Raw genomic sequence first — 21,268 nt, 5'->3', positions numbered from 1 at the left:
TAAATGCACACATCTTGAATAAAACCACTATGCACCCCAAAGTATACAGCAATCCAACTAACTGAAATCTTACCAAGATGAGAATATCTCTGAAGCATAGAGTACAGCAATACCGAAGGTTGGTACTTTAAGAATATGATGCATATTACCATTAATCACATTAAAAATAACTACAGATATCCTGTAACTATTGAGTTAAAATACCAATATGACATGATTTTGTGAAAGTATGTTACAATTACATTCAATATTATATACTTCTTTAAAGTCTGCTATAAACAATACACTTTGAAATGTATGTTATTTAGGAAACTTCCTCTTATAAATGACTGCTATTTCAATAGCATATATATTATATGTGTTAAATGATCAAAGTTATTTCTCTCCTTAGCAAAATTCTCTAAGCTAAATACCATTGAATTATTAGAATGTTAGTACTGATGTTTCTAAATGAGTCTGGAATGATTGCTCATGTACACAATACTGTCCAGGAACAAAATAATATTTTTACGTAATGAAACAAGTGTTCCTTTTTGATATTAAAATTAGTTAGGCAACACATATTGACTACAGTGCAATTATAAAAATGGAGATAAATTTCTGAAAATCATATACATATAACTATATGTTAAAGCACTTAGTTTGCTTAACATTTCTACCACTTCCTCAACAGTTCAAAATTAGACTTTATTAAAAAATGTTTTGGATTTACTATTGTTCAGCTGTTCTTGATTTCTTTTGGATTTAAATGTGTTTTGTGTCAATGTATTAAACAATGAATTTAATTTTCAAAGAGAAAGCAGAATTTAACTTCTTTAAGCCTAATATCTCAGGGTTTGGTAAGAAAGAACAAGTCGTCTGATATAAAACAGTCATGAATATTTTCTCTTATTGCTAATTTTTATTATTTGAAGAGATGGGGACCAGTGATTTATCTCTCACTAGTGTAACCCAGTTTCCTTCGACCTCACCTTCTATCTTCCTGTTTGATGGGAACAGGCAGAAGAAGAAGAGGCACACAGATGATAAAAAACCATGAGAGGAACTCTGGACTTGTTTTAAATTTCCCATTGGTAAAAACAGAATGTTGAGCTTTTTCACTCTCTCCTTTGTCCTTTTTCTGTAAATGAAATTGGAAGTCCTCCTCCCTTTACTGAAAAAGAATATTCAAAATTTGAGGAGAGGAAGAAACAAATATTTTCCAAGTTGGTTGAAAAGATTATATCCGAAGTCCTTAAGTCTCTACAGCCAGGGATTTGGAAATTCCAAACTGTGAAAATAAATATCTAATACATATATTCTACCAATGTCAGACAGAAAGTGATGAATAAAGTCACCTGGACTGATTCAGGCTGGCTACAAGGCAGGGCCTGGACATGGCCCAAGGGCTCTCCTGAGCCCCAGGGAAAAGAATGACAAGAATTCACTAGGAACTATTGACAGGGCCTTAGAATATGTCTCAGAATATAATTTTCCAGTAGCCAACTTTCTCCGTCATTTTTATGATCCTATCATTTCCAATTCCTACCTTCACGTAGCAAAACATAAATGTTAATTTTGCCTGGGCCTTTGCAAGGCAAGTACATAGTTTTTTTTTTTTTTAAATAAACAAATTTTGGTTTTTTTAAATACCTGAATTATTAGTTCCTCATAAGCTCACCAGCATGGGAAGGACTCTTCTAAACCCTTTCTGTGTTTGCAGACACATGGATGTACCCACAGACACAGACCATACGAGTTCCCATGTTTCTAAGCATAAAACATAGTATGCTGTACGTATAACTTCGTAAATAGTACTTTTCTCTTAATAATGACTTAACGAATGGATGTCTCTCCGTACAGAGCAGCTCCAATCACCATCATGATATGTGCTTCTTTTTCTGCACATGCACATGTTTTCCTGGGAAAATGCTTTAGTATAAATAAAGTTGCTTTCTAAAAATGTTTACTTATAAGTGTTTTCTACCTTCAGAGAGATTATAAAACCCTTCAGGACAGAGCCCCTGTCTCCAAAGTCTTTACTCCAGGGCTTACCACAGTGATCTATTTTCAAAAGACCCTCAAATGTTTCCATTGACAATGAAAAAAAAATGTCTATAAACAATTTCAGCTGAACCTCCCAAAATCCTGAGCACTGATTTTCAGGGTCTTAAAATAATATCACTGTTTGATTTCCCAGCTTTCTAGCTATTTGGATAGTCACATTCAAAAATGGAAAAAAAAAACTGTCAAATTTCTTTTTATACTTTCCATCACATTTCAGAAAACAAGCTTTATACCATCTGCCCATATGGCTGACAAGTTACAGTAAAAATGTTTATGCTTTTGGATATGTTCCTCGTGCCCACAAGCTCTCTAATTTGCAAATGTTGTGGTTTTTCAGAAACATTTGTAAGGTAATTGAATACCTACTACATTGTAAAACAGGCTCTCCTAAATAGATTAATTATTTTACACTGCTTGAATAATTTCTCCCTTACTTTTTAACATGAGCATACTTTTAAAATAAATGACTCGCGTACTAACATCGCTGTGTGTAGAGTATAGCTGTACTTATGTTGTTATATAACAAATGATAAATCCAATTAATATAAATGATATATGCATTACTTCTTTCAATTACGTCTTCCTTAATATATTTGAACCATATTGTTATCTCACTTTTTGACCATTTACATGTGGTATTATGTGAAAATTAAATAAGATACCTTTGCTAATTATTCCAAATGTGTCAGCTTCCCAAGTAAATTATGAAATAAATGTCTGAGGCAATTACACCTAATTTTGCAATATCTACATAGTCTAATCTAGTATTATAGAAGCTATATAATAAATATTGAATGCATTAAAAAATAACAAAATTACTAAGATGAATCTACCATCATGTGCCCGTCACTCCATATCCTGTATTTAATCCTTCTAGCAAGACTTTCATGAAGGTACTGCTATTTCATCATTTTAAATATTAGAAACCTGAGGCTCAAAAATTTAGATTTGTCCATGATTTAATTTGTCCAGGTGGTTCATGTGCCCACATGCAGCAATGAAGACCCAATGCAGCCAAAACTAAATAAATTTATTTTTTTAAAAAAAGAAATGGGAGTAACTTGTGTTATGAGTAGGCAGATTTAATTTGTCCATGGTCACTGAAGAACTAAGCCAACAACCAAACCCAGTCTTTCTGACATGGAAGTCTGTGCTAATAACCACTATAAGATATTTTCCAAAAGAATACGTAGATTCTTTTCAAGAAACATTCACACTTTTACCAAATCCATGCCAATACATTTCAGCAGGTATCCAGTAGAAAAATAATTTTCACAATGACTACGGAACATTTTATGACAGTGATCTTTATTTTAGGAGCTTCTAGGATGAAGATACCCTTTCCTAGTAAAGGACTATTTATTTCACATATTTAAGGAGATTAGCTTTGACAATAGAGACCTCTTACCATAGATAATAAACAGAGTCAGGAACCCTGCCATAGAGAAGACCCATAGTATCTGAAACTCATGGGCGGTGAAAACATACATAAATATATAAATAAATAAACACACACATACATACAACACCCGCATATAGTATTCTGATTTTTATTTGCTTCAGTGAAGGCTGCCTAGCCAAATCTGCCGTTTTACATTAAATCGAGGTAGATTCCAACTACTTCTAGTTCATATAATCAATTAACGACTTAGAAAAACAAAACAGCACAACAGAAACAGATAAAATTTTCCATAATATTTAAAGACTGAATATACTTTAAAATGGCAATTAAGAAAAACCTTATCCCCACACACCCTACATCCAAATCTATGCTGAGCACTCTATGTGTAGTAATGTATATACTTTTTTTTTAACATCTTTATTGCTTTACAATGTTGTGTTAGTTTCTGCTTTATAACAAAGGGAACCAGCTATATGCACACGTATATCCCATATCTCCTCCCTCTTGCGTCTCCCTCCCTCCCATCCTCCCTATCCTACCCTCTAGGTGGACACAAAGCACCGAGCTGATCTCCCTGTGCTATGCAGCTGCTTCCCACTAGCTATCTATTTCACATTTGGTAGTGTATATATGTCCATGCCACTCTCTCACTTCGTCCCAGCTTACCCTTCCCCCTCTCCGTGTCCTCAAGTCCATTCTCTACGTCTGCATCTTTATTCCTGCCCTGCCCCTAGCTTCTTCAGAACCTTTTTTTTTGGATTCCATATGTATGTGTTATTGGCAGATAGTGAAGTTCATTCCTAGAGTGTAAGATTTTCTTTTTTTAAAAAAAATTATATATAACTCACATATAACACCATATTAGTTTCCGGCATACAACATACTGATGAGATAGTTGTATATAGTATGAAACTCTCACCACACCAAATCTCGTTCACATCCATCACCGCACAGGTACAGAACTTGTTTTCTTGTGATGAGAACTTTTAAGAGCTACTCTCTTAGCAACTTTCAAATATCCGACACGGTGTTATTAACTAGGGTCACCACGCTGCGCATCACATCCCCAGGACTTATGTATTCTATAACTGGAAGTTTGTACCTTTTGACCCCCTTCACCCATTTTGCCTTTGTCCTCAACTCCCCACCTCTGGCCACCACCAGTCAATTCTCTGTAACCACGTGCTTGATTTATTAATATATTGTTTTTTAGGTTTCACATATAAGTGAGATTATGGTGTTTCTCTTCCTCTGACTTATCTCACTTAGCATTATGTCCTTTAGGTCCACCCATGTGTCATAAATGGCAAGATTTCAATCTTTTTATGGCTAAATAATATTCCAATATATTTTTGATATATATATCACATCTTCTTTATCCATTCACCATTCAATGGACACTTAAGTTGATTCCATAACTTGGCTATTGTAAATAATACTGCAGGGCATATATCTTTTCAAATTAGTCTTTTCGTTTTCTTCAGGTAAATACCCAGAAGTGGAATTACTAAATCATATGGTAATTCAATTTTTTTTTTTTTGCGGTACGCGGGCCTCTCACTGTTGTGGCCTCTCCCGTTGCGGAGCACAGGCTCCGGACGCACAGGCTCAGCTGCCATGGCTCACGGGCCCAGCCTCTCCACGGCATGTGGGATCTTCCCGGACCGGGGCACGAACCCGCGTCCCCTGCCTCGGCAGGCGGACACTCAACCACTGCACCACCAGGGAAGCCCTGGTAATTCAATTTTTAATTTTTTGAGGAACATCCATATGGGTTTCCATAGTAACTGCACAGATTTACATTCCTACCAACAGTGAACAAAAGTTCCCTTTTCTTCACATCCTCACCAACACTTGTTAGTTCTTGTCCTTTTGAGAATAGCCATCCTAACAGGTATGAGGTGATGTCTCATTGCCCTTTCGATTTGCATTTCCCTGATGATTAGTGTTGTTGAGCATCTTTTCATGTACTTTTTGGCTGTGTGTCCTCTTCAGGAAAGTATTTATTCAGATCTTTTGCCCATTTTTAATCAGACGGTTTGGTTTTTTTGCTATTGAGTTGTATAAGTTCTTTATATATTTTGAATATTAACCCCTTATTGGATACAGTAGTCCCGCCCCTTAACCACAGGGTATACATTCTAAGACCCCCAGTGGATGCCTAAAACCATCAATAGTACCGAACCCTATATATACTATGTATTTTTCCTATATATACGTATATACCTAAGGTTTAATTTATAAATCAGGCATAGTAAAAGATTAACAGTAACTAATAATAAAACAATTATAACAATATACTGTAATAAAGGGTCCATAACTTTTGCAATTTGAGGTGCAACATAAAAATTAGAATGAATTTCTTTTTCCTTCTTCACAATTTCACGGATAGAAGACTCATTATTACCGTAGGTTTTAGCAACCTCGGCATATTTTCTTTCCTCAATAAGTTGAAAACGTTCACCTTTTGACTTAAAGGAAGCACGTTACGGCTTATCTCTGGCATATCCGAACTACCAGCATTGCTACTGTTGCACTTTGGGGCCATTATTAAGTAAAATAAGGGCTACTTGAACGCAAGCACTGCCACAGTCAATACAGTGAATTGAAAACCGGGACAGTCAATCCGATAACCAGGTTGGCTACTAAGTGATTAAGGAGCAGGATATGCTGGACAAAGGGATGATTCATGGCCTGGGCAGGACAGAGCAGGATGGCACAAAATTTCATCAAGCTACTCAGAATGGTGCCCTATGTGAAAGTTACCAATTGCTTATTTATGGAATTTTCCATTTAGTATTTTCAGACTGCAGTTGACCTTGGTTCACTGAAACCTTGGAAAGTGAAACCGTGGATAAGGAGGGACTACTGCATATGGTTTTCATATATCTTCTCCCATTCTGTAGGTTGCCTTTTCACTTTGTTGACGGCTTTCTTTGTTGTGAGGAATCTTTTTTGTCGTCCCACGTACTTATTTTGCTTTTGTTACCTTTGCTTTTGGTGTCAGATCTAAAAAAGCATCACCAAGATCAATGTCAAGGAGCTTACTACCTATGTTTTCTTCTAGGAGTTTTATAGTTTCACGTTGCACATTCAACTCTTTAATCCATTTTGAGTTGATTTTGGCATATGGTGTAAGACAGTGGTCCAGTTTCATCCTTTTGCATATGGCTGTGCAGTTTCCCAAACACTATTTATTGAAAAGACTGTACTTTCCCCATCATATGTTCTTGGCTCCTTTGTCATAAATGAATTGACTTGGCTGATAGTCAAGTTCATTCACAGAGGGTAAGGTTTTCTTAATGCTTTTTTTTTTTTTTTTTTTTTGCAGTACACGGGCCTCTCACTGTTGTGGCCTCTCCCGTTGCGGAGCACAGGCTCCGGACGCACAGGCTCAGCGGCCATGGCTCACGGGCCTTGCCGCTCCGCGGCACATGGGATCTTCCCAGACCGGGGCATGAACCCGTGTCCCCTCCATCGGCAGGCAGACTCTCAACCACTGCGCCACCAGGGAAGCCCCTTAATGCTTATGTTTAACAAAACTGGTAAAATATATATTATTCTCTTATTAAAGATAATAAATGCTTATTCTCTATATTTTGTCCAGCAAAGATTTATTTTCTCTTGCTGATAAACTATTAAACAGTGTCATTTACTCTTTCAAAGCTTTATTTTTGTCATATGTTTTACAAAAGACTTGTTCCAAAATCACTAGATACCTCCCCATCAGGGGGAGGTCCAAACTTGGCCAATGTGGGAATTGCATAGTTGTCCTCTTCTGCTTGGAACATTCTTCCTCTCTGCTTTTCTTGCATAGTTTCTTCCCATTCTTTAGGCTCCAATTAAAAGATGTTACAAAAATAATAAAATAAAATAAATAAAAATGTGCAGTTACAATACATTTTAAATTCCAAAACTTATGTTTTGGGTGATGATATAATCTCTGTAAAACTGAAATACTTCAGATCATTGTATACAATAATTATATAACATTAAACCATGTTTCCATGATATGAAGACTACTCAAATTGCAGTAATATTTTCCTAATATACTTTGGGCAAAGAACAGATAATAAACTGAAATTCAAGACTATGTTGTCTTTCACTTTGAGCAAATAGATGTAAATTAGCCTTTAAAGTAATGTCAAAAGCCCTGTTACTTTTCAACGACACTCCTCTGAAATACTTATCTGTTTCTTTTTTTTTCTTTTTTTGATTCATACAGACTGGTCAGTTTCAAGGCAGTATTTTTATAATACGAGGATTACTCCTTACAGAGAACTTTATTGTAACGACTATTATGTTAAAATTATATTACTTCTGATTACAATGCTTTTAGCTATAAGAATACAACTAAGGAAAGAAATCCTTACTTGTTGCTACATCCTAGCTATTTGCACAATTTATACACAGAACTAACCCATCAATTCAATTCCATTATATTTAACAATGCTTATATACCTAGAAATGTTATAGGTAATCTGAGGGATATAAATAAATATATATCATAGTATTTTCTTTTAATTGATATATTAATTAGCTATCTACAAAAATATTTAGTGACTATTAAAATTGTATTTAATCAGACTTTATGATATCTGTCTTCAAATACTTTATGGCAGTAGAATATGGGGTAGATATTAAGCTTTTATTACCTTAAAGCCCAGCTAGAACTAATGTCAGGAGTTTATGAAAATGTAGAATTTTGTGTTAGTATATGGGATAACTTGATAAAAGAACTGTATAAATGTGAAATCAGTAAGCTTTAAATTTTTTGAGCATCCTTCTGCTTTGAGTATTCTAAAAGGGAGGTAATGGACTAATTTTATATGATAATTCAACGCAACTAGTACACTACCTAATATAGTAAAAGATGCTTATTGAAATCTAGTTCTTTTGATACAACTACACCCTTAAATCTATTCATCTAAGAACAAAATGTAGGCTGTGTCTGTGCAAACTGTGGGCTAAGAGAAATGGGAGTAACCTGGACTTCCCTGGTGGCACAGTGGTTAAGAATCAGCCTGGGAATGCAGGGGACACGGGTTCAATCCCTGGTCCGGGAAGATCCCACATGCCGCAGAGCAACTAAGCCCGTGGGCCACAACTACTGAGCCTGCACTCTAGAGCCCATGAGCCATAGTGCTTAGAGCCCATGAAGCCCCAGCGCCTACAGCCTATGCTCCGCAACAAGAGAAGCCACCGCAATGAGAAGCCCGCGCACCGCTGCGAAGAGTAGTCCCCGCTCGCTGCAACTAGAGAAAGCCCACACGCAGCAATGAAGACCAATGCAGCCAAAACTAAATAAATTTATTTTTTTAAAAAAAGAAATGGGAGTAACTTGTGTTATGAGTAGGCAGTGCTAGGGTATCACTGTAAAGGATATAAATTTCGAAACAGATTTTGCTGGATGGTCAACTTTGCAAAGGCAAGGCTGGAGGATATTTTTAAGGATGTGGTGCATCATGTACAAAGTTTCAAATGTAGGGATGAAAGGAGTTAATTCAAAATATAAACACATGGAATATAAGCGCCTACTTTTTGTATTCATCAAAGGATATTTTTGGTATATTAAAAATCAAAATGAAATTCAGTGACATTCTATAGCAACTTTGACAATATCAACTAATATGCTGGATTAATACACACTAAATATATGTAATTATCGAGTTTCTCTGCAACTACCTCTATCATTTACAAGATTTTTTGACAATTTAAGCACTCTATTTAAAGTACCTGTTAGGCACAGTAATTATTTTGTTGACATCTGTCTTCAGTTTGCATGCAGATTACAGGTATTTCTTTGAAAAAACGTGTTTTGAAAAGGGCAGTCATGCTTGGCTTTTAACGAGTCTGATCAACCTTACGGCTTAAGTGAAGTACAGAAAATGCTACAAAATAGAGCCATGTAGGAAAAGGGTTGGAGAAGTTGTAGAGCTTTCACAGCATGGTTTCATTATTTCCCTTGAGATGGTAGATTAATATTCATCTATAAACAATGACAAACAAGTATCTGTGTTTTATCATTGAAAATAACTTTTCTTGCCTTCCTTTAGTGTCAGCAATTTGGGTCATTTCTCACTCCAATATCAGATAATTGAAGGTAACTTGCATTATTTTTCATCACTCCATCCCTTGTAAGTTCAAATAGCAGAGAAACTGCTTATTACCAGCTTGATATCTTGCCTGCAATTAGACCAAATCACCACAGGGAGGTGATGGTACCTCTAATCTGCTCCAAAGTTCTGAGGTTTGGGCCATATATTAGATTTTTCTAAATCAGCATATATATAATAGGAAAAGGCATTTCGGGAGGGAACGGAATGTAAGAAGGCATAAGAGAAATGTGATTAGAAACAGCATGTTGTATTAGAGAAGCTGCAAGGATTTCAGTATGGCAAGGTTATGGGGTGCAAATGTTGGGTTAGGGGGAGATTATATTAAAGGGACAGACAAGAACCAGAGAAGTGGAGCACGGTGCCAAGATCTGTGATTTACAAAAGGATTTCTGGCATAGATATCCATGATAAACTAGAGGAGAAACATGAAGAGCAAGGAGGCATACTATGAGGCTACTAAATTAATGCTGGAGGGAAATGCTGAAAATCTTAACCATAGCTGTGGTGACGGGGATGGAGAGAAGGGAATAGATACTAGGGATATTTTAGCACTAGAACTGACAACTATTTTTGAGACAAATATTTTCCCACTGCCATTAAAGTAAAATAAGTTTTCCTCTTGACAAGACTCTCAAGAAAAGTTTTACAGTTTAGACATCACGTGAAATTGATACTCAAAACAATGGTTATAGATTACACAGGTATCATCTTTTAACCTTTAGTCATGGCAATAATATTTACAGTTCTGGATACAGACTGCAAAATTTCCTGAGAACCAGTTTAAAACAGCTTTTATTCCTATCTGACAAAACATTTTAACAAATATTTTCCATAGATTTAAGTAAATATTTTCACCACATGATTATTATAATTATGCTAATAGTACCCAAAAGATAGAATTGCATTGTAAAATAACTTTATTATGAAGAGGTAGAACATAAACAATATTGTCTGCATTATTATTTAATGTTATCATTGAAATTTAAACATTATGATAACAGGTTTCTTTCCCCTATAACTCTATACAAGAAGGTAATTAACCCTTAAAATATTGCCTAGATGCAAGCTGAACGTCAGTATTAGAGAACTGGAAATCAATGACGTACTATTTCACTCATCCAGTGGCACTATGGTTAAGAGCACCGGCTGTAGGGATAGACCATGTGGGTAGCCTGGGCAAGGTACTTCATTTTTCTGTCTGCCTCAGTTTTCTTACCCGCAGACTGAAGCACTGTTGTAAGGACTAAATGAGTGAATACATCTAAAGAGTAATGCCTGACCTGAAGTCTGCAATCCACAAATATGGATATTCATATCAACTGGCAACAATTTTAAAGCATAATAATGTCTATTGATGCCTGAAGTTCTGGAAAAGGGCACTAACTGATTGGTGCTGAAAATGTAATGTTATTACAGATTTCTAGAACTCAATCAGGAAACATTTATTAAAGAAAAGATATATATTTTTAAATTTTTTTTTTTTTTTTTGCTGCATTGGGTCTTCGTTGCTGCGCACGGGCTTTCTCTAGTTGCAGCGAGTGGGGGCTACTCTTCATTGTGGTGCGCGGGCTTCTCATTGAGGTGGCTTCTCTTGTTGCCGAGCACGGGCTCTAGGCACACAGGCTTCAGTAGTTGTGGCATGCGGGCTCAGAAGCTGGGGCTCATGGGCTCTAGAGTGAAGGCTCAGTAGTTGTGGCGCACAGGCTTAGTTGCTCTGCGGCATGTGGGATCTTCCCCAACCAGGGATAGAACCCACGTCCCCTGAGCTGGCCAGCGGATTCTTAACCACTGTACCATCAGGGAAGTCCAAGAAAAGATACGTACTTTTTGATCAAGCACCCCAGTCTCGGACGTCAATTCCACACAAATAAACCCATCAGTATGTAAATATCTCACAGAGGCTGCTTATTTTTGCATTCTTAATAGTAGAAGCAGTGTAAATACCCAATTATGACACACTGATATCTTTGACACAGTATTATCTTCGTCAACTGACATAATAAAATGGTTATTCTTAATTCCATACTCCAGACAGCCAAAAAGCATAGCAAACAATACTAGCATCTGCTTTAAACTAGCCGTGAGGAACTTACCTGCTACTGTCAAGATATCTGAGTAAACCTCACATATACTCCAGATGTGCATGAGGTAAGATGAAATTGTATGCTTGGAGATTTCATCACTACCAGTAAAAACCTCTTCTACTGTAAGGCAGACATAAATTCTTCTAAATATTCTTTTCACATGATAACATTTAATATTAATCATGTGATTTAACTAAAAATGAGTGTATTTTCTCACTAACAAAAGTCAGCTGAAAAACCTCCGGTGATGATACCATACATGGCATAAGTAAAAAATAAAGTTTTATTTTATAGATCAAGTCTCATGAGATTATATGTGGTTGTCTGGTAGATTGTGTCCAGAAGGATTTGATTCTGTGGCCATATTTAGACTCACTGAGAAAAAAATGATAGATTAGCAACATGTGCCTTGATGGTGGCATCAAACTCATGTGTTATTGTGACTACAGGCATGTAGGGAGAAACAAAAAGTCTGGATCACGTTTTCTTAGATCAGTTGACATTAAAAACATTAAACTAATAGCATATTCATTTAATCACCTGAAAAGACTGATATTCATATATGATTTTCCAGACATTATTTTTGTTTGAATCAAAAATTTTTCAAATAACTACATACATTCTATAAATTTCAAGCTTAAATTTATTAACAAGTAAGTAATTTAATGAAGAACAGGTCATTGTTCATGTGTAATTAACAAATTTTAAACAAGTGATACCCCTAAAATATGTTAAAATGTGGCCACATTACATAATTAGGCTGATTTTTTTTCATGTAGTTCTTCCGTTCATATATTTTGTCCAATATCCGAAAAGTATCTATAGAGTGTATGAAGGTAAATATTTACTTATAAGGTTGTTTAATAACGTGGTTCCCATTAAGTAAGAGATGAATGCCTAGAAAAATGAGTTGAGTGATGTATTTTAATCAATATACAATTTATGTTGGTTCACAATAAGCATTTGAGTCTGTATGATTTACAAGTAATAATAAGCACCTTCCATTTTAAGAGAATATTCTTACAGATAATTGTATTCTTTGGCAAAGCATGGTATTTCACCACATAATAAACTGTTTTGTTAATTCAGAGTATAGGTATTTACTTTGCCCATGTATTCCTTTTAAGCAATACCATAGCTTACAGAAAAACCCGAACGAACTTTTTGGCCAACCCCATATCATTGAATGACTTAGCTGACACTGTTACAGTGGCTGGTAGAAAATTAGGGGTCAAGGCAAAATGTGTCTTTTTATGTCCTTTTTCAACATGACTCTAACTGCATAGAAGTGAGCAAATCCTTGTTGAATTTCATTAAGCTTTATGTAACTTGATTCCAATGTAGATGCACCACACAAGACAGCAGCAGGGAGCCCGACTTTGAAGGTTAACCTTTATCGCCATTTTCTACGATATGCATTGATCACTAAGACCACCAACCCACGGCAACAAAGCCGGGGTGAAAGTACTGGAAAAGGGAAGAAGAACCTTACATATCTTTGGGGATCATTTTTCCTGGTAAAAAATATTCTCTGGAACTAATTTTACCTCTTTCCTAAATATGAAAACATTAAAGAATATATCACTGTGTATGTGTATGAAAGCATTTCAAACACATGTAAATCATAAGGATAACTTAGACTATGGCCGTCGGGAGCTTGCCGGTACTTTTCAGCACTTTTACAGTATACCACAAATGGGATCTCTTCAGCAAGCAAGCTCAGAGCCAACGAGTACATCTTTATTTCCCGATTTCCTACTAGCAGGGGAGGTTTTAAAATCTGGATGCTATTAAAAAAAATAATCAGTTACTTCAAGCTATTATTATGAATAGTCTACCCCAAAAATGAACTAAGTAAGAGTTTAACAAGCTCGTTTTCAAAATTTACAATTAAGAAAATTATCAACTTGGTCTTCAAAATGCAAACGCCTCCTTTTTTTTTTTTTTTTTGAATAATTGACCCAACCCTTCATAATTGTGCAGTAGGAACACGAACAGCAAGTAACTACCAACTCAAAGCATGTCAAATTCACCTGATACTTAAATGGACAACATGGAATTGAATGTGTAGCCACTAACATCCATAACCAAGATGTGTTTATAATGGTCATGTTATTAACCATAGATAAAGAAATGCTTTTTTAAATGTCTCTCTAAAATAAATATCACTAATAGGACCATGCAGATATGAATAATGAATGAATGAAGAGAAGGGCTTGATGGTCATAGTTTAAGTAAATTCTCCAACTCAACCTCAAAGGGGAAAAAACAAGTCTTATTTCACTGCCGGTTTTTAACCACATTCATCTAGTTCAATACTAAATAACCTTATTACTGGCAATTTTAATATTTGGGGGTTTGATAGGGGAAAATAAACAGCCCTCTTTTCTCTCCCTGAGTTCTCAATTAGAAAAGAAGCCACAGATGGAGAGCAAATATCACCCTTTACATAGTAATTGCTAATACGGAGGAAAAGTACTTCAACGCGTGGCAACCATGAGATGCATCAACCTTAATTCTGAAATTAAACAGACCTTCTAGCCATAGGAAGAGTTGAACATCGTAAGGCTCCTCATATTATCACGGAAGTTATTGCAGAAGCATAGCCTACTCTTGTATGTCTTTTAGTAGAATCTATACCTTCTGCAGGCAGCCTGGAGGGAAGAAGGAGGAAGGGCTCAGCTCAACTAGGTCCTTCTCCCAAAGTCACCTAACAGGTAAATCACTCTACCTAACCTGGGGTGGAATTCGAACGGATTACCATTCACTGGAACAGTAGAGATAGAAGCTAAGAATGTTACAAGTGCAGTTTTCTCCACATAACAGAAAACAGTAAGACGGAGAAGGAGGTTGCGCCTCAAAATCCCAACATCTTTAGTTGGTCAGAACTACAACAGACAGGTTCTCTAGATCCCAGGAGATGGGAAGATGCAATGTTTTAACTGAGCACCCTGTTAAGAAGTAGTCTCTTTTAAGTTTCTCATTTGAAAAGTTAAAGCCTACCTAAGATCATTTCGTCATTATTCTTACATAGTAAAATGGCAAAAATAAACACATAATTTCTTCCAGCAGCCAAATATGGGATGAATATAGAAATATAATTTATTTTTCTACAAGCTACTTATCTTAAAATATGTATTTCTCTAGAAAACTGAGAACATTCAATTTCAGATATAGATATATATATAGCACTCACTTTATTTCCATAACACTGTATTTGTGAGGCTTAAATTATTATGTGCTCTGTTGTTTAACTTAGTACACAGTGATGAATGATAAAATAAAGCACTTCTCAAATCCATTAGATATGGGAAAACTTTGAAATTACACATTTATTTCTTTATCCCATCAATATCAATCACTACAGAGAGACAACATGCAGAAGTTGGTTCTCTACATGTTTAATATATTTAAGGAAATCACCCACTGGATTTGAAGTAAGAATCTCTCCCTATTCTGTACAACATTTACAAGAAATAAAATCTACTTTAAAAAAGAGAAGCAAGCCAAGGGGAGGTACATCAAATTCTTTTTATGTTTCAATCATGAAAAGGATACATCAAACAAGAAGACTTACTAGTTCACTTTTAAATACTTATTAAGATTTTCTCTGGAAGAATTTATAATTAAGGGAAGTGATTTAAAATCTCAAAGAAGTTACAGACCTTGAAATGTCCTGCCAATTAGAATAGAAAAAAATATCAGAAGTGTGATTTTTAAATATATATGATGCACATCAAATAACTTTGATGTTATTTATCTAAAGATGATACGCTATATGTTTATACCTGTATAAAAGTTAATAAAAACTATTTTGAACTTGTGGATTCATTTTTTTACCTACTTTTTCCATGTATTGATGTTACAGGAGAAAACTTAGACAAAGATCCCTGTTTCCTGAATATCAGTGCCTACAATGAAATCAGGATTATATATTTCTCTCTAGTGAGTAAATAATACTTTTCATTAGTTTGCATTAGGTAAATAATGTGCCTCTTATCAATCAATAAATGTTGCTAGCCTAAAGCACTTTTTAAGTTAAATTCATTTTATTAAAACAAACTCATTACTATGTACAAGCTCAGTATAAACTAACAGTATTTGCTTTTATATTTACTTATATATTTTATATTTAATTCAACTATTTGAAAGATACCATTTTAAGGGTGGTATATGAATAAAAGAGAAAATAGAAAAATATACTATTGTTTTGATATTGTTGGTTTATTTACTTGAAATACTTGCACAAAAAGACCTATCTATAAACTTGTAAGCAACTTAAACCCCTTGAAAGACTTGTTAGCAAATATATAAATATACACATATTTTACATATAATAAATATATATCTATATTAAATAATATTATATCTCTATATATTACATAATATATATTTAAAGGATTTTACCATATGTATGTATATGTATATATTTATACACATTTGTACTCATATATGTAAAAACATATTTGTCACAAAGTATTGGAGCACACTTCTCAAATGTGACAGTCAGTGAAATTATAGTTTAACGGCTATATAAAATAATGTAAAGTGACTTTTATCAGAAAGCACTGTTTAAGCCAAAATTTAGTAAACTTTTGAGAACAAATTAAATTCACTAAATGTTAGCTCAAGCTTACCATTTAGAACTGTACTGTCAGGGTCTTTCAAATATGTTCAAATAAATGCAACTCCCTAAGAGTAAAATATTCCACTTAAACTTTACATATGTGCCCTGTACATATACATTTACAAGAAGGGAAGCTCTACGATTCCATGGGCTCAGCAGCAGCTCATTTCCACTATCTGGCAAGAAATTAAATTCCACTTCTACTTCATCCTAGAGATAAGCTTCTTTAAAGTTTATTTTAGTTTAGTTACAAAATAGATAGTATTAACAGGAACAGCATATGCATATATAGTTCAATAACAGAGAAGAAGAAATAAGCCAGAAACGAATGTATATCTGAAATGGTATTGTTATCAAATTTAAAAATATTACCTGCCTCTTCAAAAAATGCCCATCATATTAAAAAGTTATTTGGGGACTGAAAGTCTTAGCATAGTCATCATATTTTAAAAATGGGTACCAAATAAAAACATTACTTTTAGACTTTTAAGCTACTTTTTATCTTGTGATGACCTCTCCTGGTTGAGTTGTTCATTATCTTACTTTCGTGTAGTTACCATTTTTTCTCTCCTTTGGATGCTTTTAATATTAAGAATTTAGCTATCAAACTTCTTCAGAGCTGCATATACTATAAATTCAATTTTTCATTAAGGGTAGAAGTATAAATTTAAAGTACTGAGTACGTGAAGCTCATTCTAATCAGTAAAATCAATATCATTCTTATTTATTTAATTCATCTCTAGGATGGGGGCAACTTTGAGTTTTGGTCACAATTTAGATTCAAATGAAACAAAAAGTCATATTAATTAAGCCATTACACGTCTTCAACAATGAGGAATAGGAGCTAAATAAATAATCTGAATAATTGAACATAACCATTAACTATCTTAAAAGTAATGGTCTCTGCTCTTCCCTCTTCCCCTGTGGCCAAATTCTAAGTTGTAAGAACTAAGAATATATTTCAGAGATAACAACCTTTCCATTCTTAAAATATACTAACCCAATGACTGAAGGTAAGCCATTCTTGACACACGGTGAATTTTTCAGATTGATTCATTATAATTAAAGTCTACAGAAAGATCAGGAAAAACTCTGGCTGTGAGGGCCTTCAATCCGTGAACACAGTAAATTGAATGTATAATGAGCTTATTTTCTGAGAAAAGTGTCAATTAGTTCTATATAACCAGACCTTGACATGGAAACTGAAATTTCATCAGAATAGTTTTCTCAGAATCTAGTAACATGTTTATGTAAATATGAATACCGAGCATTAATAGCTGCACAATTTATATTTAAATCTATAAAACTGACATTAAATATTAATAACACATCATGTTTTTGAGGTTTAATCTACTTCGGAAAAAACTATAAAAGTTCGTTTCAAGTTCATTACAAACTCAGATTACCAGTTAGTGGCTTCTCTATCTTTAAATGCAAGGAAAGAGAACCAAGTACTCTACTTCAGAGAATACGTCAAACAGTAATACTGGTTCATCATATGATAATATTATTTAGTAGATCCTTTAGCACAACTTATGAAGTCCTTTTTCAACGTTTATTCTTATCAATATTTACACACTGGGATAAGAGCATTCATATTAACATATGGACAAAGATGCATTAATGAATCCCAGGATATGACAGAAATAGTACTACTTCATATATGAATACTGGAAAACACGAAACTTTTTTTCCTGCATGGAAAACGCTTATTTTGAAACTCTAAAATCTCCATGATGATTCTTTAACAAGTCGTCCATTCTCAGAAACAAGTATGTCTTATGAATATTACCCTAAGATTCCTACAGGCTATCTTTCTAGTATTTAACTCTTTCTGAACCAAAGGAGCGCTCATGCATTTCCTCTCTAGATGCACAATACGCACTTCTAAAGCAATGCAGACGACGGGCTGGAATCTTCCATTTCTTTCTACTCTTTCTAACCTTGTGAACAAATGAACAATCTTTTCTAGAAAAACTAGCCAAAACACACAGAGATAAACATATTTCACAGCATCATTTTTTCTGAGAACTCTTTTAAGAAATCTGTTCATTACTGCATTAATGCTATTTTGCACCGACTGCCCCAAGTCCTAGACTGCATTGCACTTAGCTGCCAGAGAATTAAAGCAATTTCAGCTACAATATTGGATTCACTGTCTTCCATTTTAATAAGCAAATACTAAACGGTCATTAACTTGGGGCTGCGGTGAGGGGGGGCGAATAGAAGTCCATAGGAGCCCAAAAGACGCTCCTTTTTCACTCCCATAGCCATGCTTATTTAAGTTAAAACCATAAATAAAACTAAGAAACTTATTTTTGCCATGTTTTCACTTTTCATTCACTGACCTACCTAAGCAAAAGGCAATGAACTTCCTCTACACAAACACACCGAAGTGGAAGAATAAGTCCTAAGACGCTGTCCCCGACACTAATGACTCTAACCAAGCAGTTGCCAACCAATCTCCACGACCAGAAACAACTTTCTAGAAACATCACCAGCTTCAAAAACCCTCTCCCCGCAACCCGGAGCGCGGGGTTTGGAGTGTCCCCTGCTGCAGTGGCCGCAAGTGCGTGACAGAGAAGCCACACACACACATCAGGCTGCGACACCTCAGAAGGCACCTCCGAGTTGGTACCCTGGGGTGGAACATCAATGCGGCACTGAAACTGCTCCAGCGCAGAGCGAGCTCGCGGGAGGGCTACTTACGGGACGTGGCGGGAGCCGTCCAGGCTCTGCAGAGGATGCTGCCGACCAGCCAGAAGGAAAGCGCTGCCCCGCAGCCGGCTCCCCGAGCCACCGGCATCCTTCGCCTCCTGGCTCGCGGTACTCCAAAGGCTCGCTGCAGAGAGATGCCGTCAGTCTCTCCGAGGGGTTCTCGAAGGGAGATGGGCCGTCCTCAGGCACGACCGAAAGCCAAGCCCCTCCTACTTCCTCTTTTCTCCCCTCACCCGCTCCGGGCTCCAGTCCGGCGGGGCTGGGAGCTGCAGGGCGGTCGCAGCCTTCGTCTTCCCTCCGCGCGGGTCTTGCCTCTTGCTCCTGCGAACCAACGCCAGGGGGAAGAATTCAAACCGAGAAGGAAAGGGAGGGGGGAGCAGAGGAGGGGACACCTACCCCGCCCTCTCCCTCTCGGGGAAAAAAAAAAGAAAAAAAATCACCAGGGTACGAGGCGGAAAACCAGAAGAGCGGAGGACGCAGAAGGAGCAGGAAGCACGCCGGAGACGGCGGTGCTGAGGTCGCCACTGCGGGCGAGCGCTCCCCCGGCCGCTGGGCAGCGTGACTCGGAGGGGTTTCCAGTCGCCCACCAGCTCACATGGAGCGACTGTGTTTGCGCGGAGCGGAGCACGCAGCCGGGCCGGCGGAGGGGCGGGCGCACGCACGGCCTCAGCGCGGCGCGGCGCGGGGCAGCATCTCCCAGGCGGTGCAGCGCGAGCAGCGGCGGCTGCGGCCGGAGGGCTGGAAACGCCGCCGCCAGCAGCGCCTGCGAAGCCGGGCGGCGGACGAGGCGGGGGAAAACCCTCCCTCCTCTCCCCCCTCTCCAGGCCCCTCCCTGGCTCCTCCTTCGCCGCCGCCTGCTTCTCCTTACCTTACCCCCCTGGCTGTCACAAACCTTCCGCCCTGCCCTCGCCTCGCTGGGAAACAGGAGAGAGGAGGAACCCAGGGGCCCGGGTCCCTCAGCTGGGGCGCGGGCCGAGGAGGGAGGCGCGCGCCTCTCCCCGGGCGGGAGGCGGTGCTGAAGTTGGGAATTCGCAGTGTGATCTTGGAACCCGGCTCCAACCCTGACTGCCCCCCACCCAGCTGCAGGAAACAGAACCCCTTCGCTCGGATGCCTTCTTCTCCTGTCTCTCCTCCCCTTCAGATAGAGATGGTACAGGCCCCGGGAGCTCCGGCCCCCCGGGAACTAGAATCAGGCGTCCGACTGGCAGGTCTTCCGAGTGGTCCTAACACCAAGTGACGGAGCTGAACATCCCGACTGGAGCGGCAAGGACTGCAGACGCCGCTAATGCAGATGTTTTCAATATGTAATTAATTCATACTCAGTGCACACGTACACCCAGCACTCGCTGCTGCCGGGAAAACTCCATTCAGGCAAACGCGCACACAAACAGATACAAACACAAAACTGAAATCAGCAGGCATACAGGTAACTACTTCAAGGTATCGGATGCGTTGCAAGTACGAAGAATTACGAATATCTAGGGAGACCCAGATTTTCTTTTCTCATTCAGATCATTTCAATAATAAATCTCAGGCTCTTCTCCCCAGCTCACACCTCTCCGGACACCATCCTCCATATAGTTTCCTTCCAGCCAGTCTACATATAGTACTGGGGATTCTTATATCTCTGCAGAACCAATCCTTTTACTGACTCTACTGACACAGTTAAGAATTATTGGTCATCTAACTATCTAGCGATGTTTAGGGAGGGCTAAGGAGGAGGAACCATGTCTTTCAATGTTATGCCATGAATAAGCATTCGCCTTTCAAGATAAATAAAATTTTTATGGAAACTTGCCTACTCCTGGAATATACTCTGAGTTTAATATTATGGTTATTTCTCAGAAAGGTCCACTGTAAACAGTGCTGTGTGTTCACTGCATAATTTGTATGGTGGTAATGGGCCTGATTCAGCATTCTTTATTAGAGCTTTGTTTCCTATTAATTTAAAGGGATGTTTTGTCCTAGTAAGAACTACAGATTGGGTACAATCTGGAAAATGAAGACACACAGAGATGACTAACGGGGGAAACTGCATCCTTGTGCTGTAAAACTCGCCTCCTATAAAATGATACAGTAGATGCATTCTTATGGAATATAAAATGCCCTTTTTCTATTTTAATTCCCACAGACTGTCAGAAGTCAATGAGCACTTGCGAAAACACTGTGGTAGAGAACTGTCCTCAAGACAGTTTGTAAGATCTGTAAGAACTCAAAGAAACCAGTCATAGGAAAAAAATACTGTGCAGGAGCACAACTTTTCAGAAGTCGG

The 21,268-nt window shown here is 37.3% G+C and overlaps 1 protein-coding gene across 3 annotated transcripts in view; it reads right to left on the bottom strand.

Moving 5' to 3' along the window:
- The window catches only part of CNTNAP2 (contactin associated protein 2), a 2,029,937-nt gene extending 2,009,800 nt beyond the window's left edge, over positions 1 to 20,137 (bottom strand). Inside the window, exons 1-2 of one of the 3 annotated variants that reach the window (XM_067747291.1) lie at positions 19,865 to 20,137; positions 18,988 to 19,317 (exon numbers count right to left, since the gene is read on the bottom strand). In XM_067747291.1, the coding sequence (XP_067603392.1) occupies positions 18,988 to 19,084 (97 nt within the window). In that variant the 5' untranslated portion in view covers positions 19,085 to 19,317; positions 19,865 to 20,137. Of the gene's footprint in view, positions 1 to 18,987; positions 19,621 to 19,864 lie in introns of those variants that run through there. The other 2 variants (XM_067747289.1, XM_067747290.1) reach the window with 2 other exon arrangements.
- Positions 20,138 to 21,268: the final 1,131 nt, after the last annotated feature.

The sequence above is a fragment of the Pseudorca crassidens genome, chromosome 8 (genome assembly GCF_039906515.1).
Source record: "Pseudorca crassidens isolate mPseCra1 chromosome 8, mPseCra1.hap1, whole genome shotgun sequence".
Taxonomy (NCBI): Eukaryota; Metazoa; Chordata; class Mammalia; order Artiodactyla; family Delphinidae; genus Pseudorca; species Pseudorca crassidens.
Note: the sequence above shows the minus strand (reverse complement) of the source record. Positions and strands in the feature narration are given on the sequence as shown.